The 6,063-nt window shown below is 38.7% G+C and overlaps 2 protein-coding genes across 2 annotated transcripts; both read left to right on the forward strand.

Annotated features, from left to right (window-relative positions):
* Positions 1 to 611: 611 nt before the first annotated feature.
* Positions 612 to 4,125, forward strand: LOC112593943. Its single transcript, XM_025338533.1, has 2 exons — positions 612 to 3,690; positions 4,031 to 4,125. The coding sequence occupies exons 1-2, from the start codon at positions 612 to 614 to the stop codon at positions 4,123 to 4,125; spliced, it is 3,174 nt and encodes a 1,057-aa protein (XP_025194318.1).
* Positions 3,925 to 6,007, forward strand: LOC112593944. Its single transcript, XM_025338534.1, has one exon. It carries the CDS (start codon positions 4,266 to 4,268, stop codon positions 5,871 to 5,873), a length of 1,608 nt encoding a protein of 535 aa, XP_025194319.1. The 5' UTR covers positions 3,925 to 4,265; the 3' UTR covers positions 5,874 to 6,007.
* The last annotated feature ends 56 nt before the right edge of the window (positions 6,008 to 6,063 follow it).

Here is a 6,063-nt window from a genome sequence, read left to right on the forward strand (position 1 = left end):
ACGTATTATTGTTGTTATTATTAATGTTAATTGTCGCTCGACCGGTGTCTCCCAACTGCACTGTCGTTAGTCGGACTTGAGCACTGTGACGAGTCAAATATATACTTATCGTGTAAAATAAAAGAAAATTTACAGTCCACTAAGATTAAAGGCGTTGAATATATTAACCAGCTAACATTTGGTCCATCGGCCGGATCGCAAGAGTGTCGTGTATTATCTCTTGTTGATTTCAATCGGGTTAACGCGTCAGTGAAATTCAAAAAGAAGTTCGTATTGAAAGTTCACATCGTGGGATGAACTAACGAAGAAAAAATCAAGGTAAGAGAGTCATTCCTATTGTATAAAAAATTATCATAGGTCCCTTATCCCTTAAACTACAAATAGACACGTATTCAAGGGTTAGGTAGAGTTAGCAATTCGTAGTTAGTAAAATTAGTCATTTAAAATAATCAAAACTAACAGAGTCCGTCCATAGCAGATAGGTACAAAGTACAACTTGTAGCAACAGTCATATAGATTACATAATTATTGGATATTCCATTATGCAATAGTTTAAATAGGGCGACACATTGAATGGTTGGCAACTACATCTATATACAAGAGCATTAAATATGGTTGAAAACATACCAGCATTGATAGCGCGAAGAGGCCAATTAAGGGCAGCGATAACTAGATTCTCAACTTATATACAATCAGAAGGACGAGAAGTCGTACAGATCGAGATTCGTAAAGCAAAAATAGAAGAGAACTGGTACGAATTTGAAAAGGTACAATCGGCAATAGAAGACAACGATGAAGAAAGCCGAAATACAAGTGAACATTATCCCTACCGAATAGAATTTGAAAACTTGTACTTCAAGATCATGTCAGAAGCCGAGATATGTATAAGAGCGTCAAAACAGGAAAGTTCAAAGGTCGAAACAAAAAATTTAATCGATTGGGGTCATAGCAGCGAAGAAAAAACACAAAAAACCAGTACTAAATCAATAGTCAGATTGGCTCCATTGAATATTCCCGTTTTTTCAGGAAAATATGACGAATGGATGTCATTTAAAGATATTTATACGTCGGTAATACATACTAACGAGGACTTGACAGCCATAGAAAAATTTTTCTATTTAAGGTCATCTCTGTCTAATGACGCAGCAAGTTGTATAAAATATTTGGAAACTACCGCAACAAATTATGATACGGCTTGGAAAAGTCTGATCAATCGATACGACAACAAAAAAATTTTGATACAGACGCACGTAAAAAATATTGTAGATTTGCCTTCAATAAACGAGAGCAACTCGACAAAATTACGTCAATTTTCTGACGATCTCGTCAGCAATATGAAAGCTCTAGAAACGCTTGGACAGAAGCCGCAAGAGTGGGGCCCGCTGTTGTTGCATATACTGTGTTCAAAATTAAACAACGGGACGTTGAAAGAGTGGGAGATTAAATCGGTCAAGGACAAAATACCGTCTGTTACGGAATTAATCCAGTTCATAGAGGAGCGGTTCCAAATATCCGAATCCATTGAATCATCTAAATATATAAATACAGAGTCTGCAGCAAAGGAAAAAGGTCCTACAAGGTTTAGTAAAAATAATAAATACAAATCCGCAACAAGTTCAACGGCATTTACATCGACAGCTACGGCGGTATGTTATGCGTGTAATCAGCCGCACACTATTTACAAATGTCCAGTATTTACTGCTTTATCGACACGTGATCGTATTGACAAGGTAGTCCAACTAGAGCTTTGCAAAATTTGTTTACGCAAACACAGCGGTAGTAAATGTTTTGGTAAATATTGTTTTAAATGTAATAAACCACATAATACGATGTTACATTTAAACCAAAAACATAATATCAACGAACCAGTTTCAAACACAGATAAAGGTGAACAGACGGCGACGACGTCAACGACAACACATGTCGCTAATGAGACCGATAACGTGTTGCTAGGTACCGCGGTAGTAGAAGTATTCGGCCTAAACGGCGAAAGAACTTACGCCCGGGCATTGCTCGACTCGGGGTCGACAAATCACTTTATTTGTTCGGAGTTGGTAAACATTTTAAGATTAAATAAACATAAGACCAATCATATTGTTTACGGCATCGGGAATTCAAAACAGAACGTGACTGCCACGGTATCGTTAAGAATCAAATCGCGTGTGAGTGATTATGAAATAAACACGCAATTATTAATTGTTCCAAAAATCACGGGAGATTTACCCGCGCGAAGAGTGTCCAAAGGTAAAGTTAAACTCGAAAGGATTACACTGGCGGATCCGTCATATAACGTTCCGAAAAAAATTGACATATTAATTGGAGCACGTCATTTTTATGACATTGTGGGTGCGCAGCAGTATAAACCGGATTCAAATGGCCCTGTATATCGAGAGTCTAAATTTGGATATATTATTTCTGGTTTAACATCAAACGACACAAACATAAAAAACACGATTTCCTGTTATTCATCAAACAGTCACGAAAATATTCATGAAAACAAATATGAGTCTTTAGAAAATGTAATACAACAGTTTTGGCGCATCGAGGAGTACGGCCAAAGCAAACCTTACACGAGGGAAGAACAAACTTGTGAACAACATTTCAAGCAAAATGTTAGTCGTAGCGAGAGCGGTCGATTTGTGGTACATCTGCCGTTCCGCGGAAACGTCTCAAAATTAGGCAAGTCCTACGACATCGCAAAAAGAAGATTATTCGCAATAGAAAGGCGATTTATAAAAAATCCCTCGCTGAAAGGGGATTACGTAAAGTTTATGACCGAATATGAAAAATTAAACCATATGACACAGAATATGGACAACGAAGAAATCGAAGTGCCCGGTCGTATGTGCTATCTAGCTCACCATTGCGTACAAAATGAAAACAGTCTCACAACAAAATTACGCGTAGTATTTGATGCCTCCACAAAAACAGAAAGTGGGGTTAGTTTAAACGACGTACTGCAAAAGGGACCGTCAATACAAGAGGAATTAATTCACATATTAGCAAGATTTCGCACTCACAATTTTGTGGTAACTGCCGATATAAAAAAAATGTACCGACAGATACAGGTCTGTGAGAAACATCGTGATTATCAACGTATATTGTGGAGAGAGAACGTTAATGACCCTATAAAGATATATCGATTAAACACTGTCACCTATGGGACAGTACCTGCTTCGTATCTCGCGACAGCTTGTTTACAAAGATTATCTGAAATCGGACAAGGTCAATATCCAACAGTTGCACCATTAATTGCACGGGATTTTTATATGGACGATTTTATCAGCGGTGCCGCTACAAAGAAAGACGCAATCGAGATACGCAATGCACTTATCAAATTAATGTCTACAGCTAAATTAGAGCTAGGTAAATGGGCGTCTAACGATCCTGATATAATTCGAGATAGTTTCGGCAACAATGACGGCTTAGTGGATTTTCAAGAGACAAGTAACGAGTTAACTAGAATACTTGGTCTATATTGGGACTCTCACACCGACGAACTTAAATATAAAATTAACGAAACTTCGGTAGTAACGCCTCTTACTAAACGCAATATATTGTCCGATATTGCCCGTATATACGACCCACTCGGCTTAATTGGTCCGGTAATAGTATGTGCAAAATTAATCATGCAAGAGTTATGGACAGAGGGTTTATCGTGGTCAGAACCGGTTTCAGAAAAGATAAGCAGTGAGTGGTACAAATACAAATCCGAATTATCGCATCTAAATGCAATTAAAATTCCGCGTCAAATTACGATAAACGATAAAATACACTCTATACAAATACACGGTTTCGCGGATGCAAGTATTAAGGCATATGGATGTTGTTTGTATTTACGTTGTACGGACATGAATAACAAACATACGGTACGATTAATTGGCGCAAAGTCAAAGGTAGCACCACTAAAAATATTATCGCTACCACGATTAGAATTGTGTGCCGCTCTATTGCTAGCAAAGGTAGCAAATAAGATCGTACCAAGGTTGAGATTGTCAATCAGTAGAACATATTATTGGACCGATTCCAGCGTTACGTGGTGTTGGATCACGTCAACGTCGAAAAAATGGAAAACCTTCGTCGCACACAGAGTTGGTCAAATTCAAGAGATCACGTCTCCCTTAAACTGGTTTCACATTAGCGGTGTCGATAATCCGGCGGACGTGATCTCACGCGGTTGTTGTCCCACCCAATTAGCGAGTTTATCAGTCTGGTGGAACGGGCCGAGTTGGTTGTCACGACACGAAAACGATTGGCCTGATACGATGAACCGCTCATTAGATTGTAACGAGGAGAGTGCAGAAACAAAAACAAACGCGATAAGCGCTCTATGCACTACGGCAAGTGATATAAATATCATAAATCGTTATTCGTCTTTTGGTAAATTGTTAAGAGTCGTGGCATATTGTTTACGATTTAAAATTAATTGCTTACGTAAAATAAACAAAACAGGCGATCGGTGCCGACGAATCGGTAATTTAAGTGCTGACGAAATAAAACTAGCAAAAACGTCATTAATTAAAGTTGTTCAAAGGGATGAGTTTGCAAATGAGATAAAATCTATGCTTAACGGAGAAGCAGTATCCAGTAAGAGTAAGTTATTTCGTCTGCGACCGTTCTTAGATAAAAATAATATAATATGCGTGGGTGGACGCTTAAAACATGCAGCATCAATTTCGATTTTCCAGCGTAACCCTATAGTGTTACCATCAAATAGTAATTTCACGAAATTGTTGCTATGTAACGAGCATGTAACACTAATGCACGGAGGTCCACAAGCTATATTATCGTCGTTACGCATGTGCTACTGGCCAATTAACGGCCGAAATTTAGCACGAAATATAGTAAACAAATGCGTGGTTTGTTTCAAACAGAAACCTATTATAATGCAACCGATAATGGGTGATCTACCTAAACATCGAGTATCTCCAGGCCGCGCGTTTCTAAGATGTGGCGTAGACTTCGCCGGGCCGTTTATGGTTAAAACTAGTATCCGAAGAAATGCCCCGAAAGTGAAGTCTTATGTAAGCGTTTTTATTTGTTTAGCTACGCGAGCTATACATCTCGAGCTCGTCAGTGACCTGAGCACCGACGCCTTTATCCGTGCATTAAATAGATTTTTTGACCGTCGTGGAAAAAGCATTGTAATCTACTCAGATAATGCAACGAATTTCGTCGGGGCAAACCGGAAATTAAAGGAATGGTACCAATTATTTCATAGTGACGAAAATAAAAAAAGGACTATGGATACGTTATCAGATTTAGGCATTGATTGGAAATTCATACCCGCCCGTTCACCTCACTTCGGGGGTCTATGGGAAGCAGGTGTAAAATCTATGAAATCCTTATTATCTAAAGTCTTGGGTGAGTCGTACTTTACTTACGAAGAGTTGCTAACTATTATAACCCGAGCAGAGGCGTGTCTAAATAGTCGTCCTTTAACCCTTATGTCCTCCGATCCTAGTGATATGTCACATTTAACTCCCGGGCATTTTCTCATCGGTGACTCTCTCTCCGCCATACCAGAAGTGGATGAAACGAACGTACCAACAAGTTATCTATCTCGTTGGCGACGCGTGTCACAATATTCGGATATTCTATGGAGACGGTGGAGTAAAGAGTACCTGTCTCAGCTTCAGGAACGGTCAAAGTGGGCAAGCGGAAGGGGTGTAAAGTTGAAGGAAGATTCCATCGTTATCATGCGCGAGGAGAACCTTCCACCAATGAAATGGCGGTTAGGTCGGATTATCAATGTCCTACCAGGGCAGGACGGTGTCATACGCGTTGCTGATGTGAAAACGGCGAATGGAACATTTCGTCGAGCCGTCAGGCAATTATGTCCATTACCATTTGTGGGTAATTGTAATTTGTAAAAAATATTTACCTTTGTTTAGTTAATTTGTATAATATGTCTATGAAGGGTAATTAAGATTAGTTTATATGTTAATTATATAATTTGAATTATTATTTGAAATGTTATTTCAAGGCGGGCGGCTTGTCTCGTATACTCATTATATTTTATTATTTATGTAACGTTTTAATGAGTACCCATTGTTGTTATCA

The sequence above is a fragment of the Melanaphis sacchari genome, unplaced genomic scaffold (assembly GCF_002803265.2).
Source record: "Melanaphis sacchari strain LSU unplaced genomic scaffold, SCAv2.0 Contig2152_pilon_pilon, whole genome shotgun sequence".
In the NCBI taxonomy this organism is placed as follows: domain Eukaryota; kingdom Metazoa; phylum Arthropoda; class Insecta; order Hemiptera; family Aphididae; genus Melanaphis; species Melanaphis sacchari.

Bases quoted from the DNA above. Each gene is read 5' to 3' on its own strand.
- LOC112593944 (XM_025338534.1), top strand. From the start codon at position 4,266: ATGAACCGCTCATTAGATTGTAACGAGGAGAGTGCAGAAACAAAAACA.
- LOC112593943 (XM_025338533.1), top strand. From the start codon at position 612: ATGGTTGAAAACATACCAGCATTGATAGCGCGAAGAGGCCAATTAAGG. The intron at 3,691-4,030 runs GTGAGTGGTACA...GACCGATTCCAG, and splicing joins GGTTTCAGAAAAGATAAGCA to CGTTACGTGGTGTTGGATCA.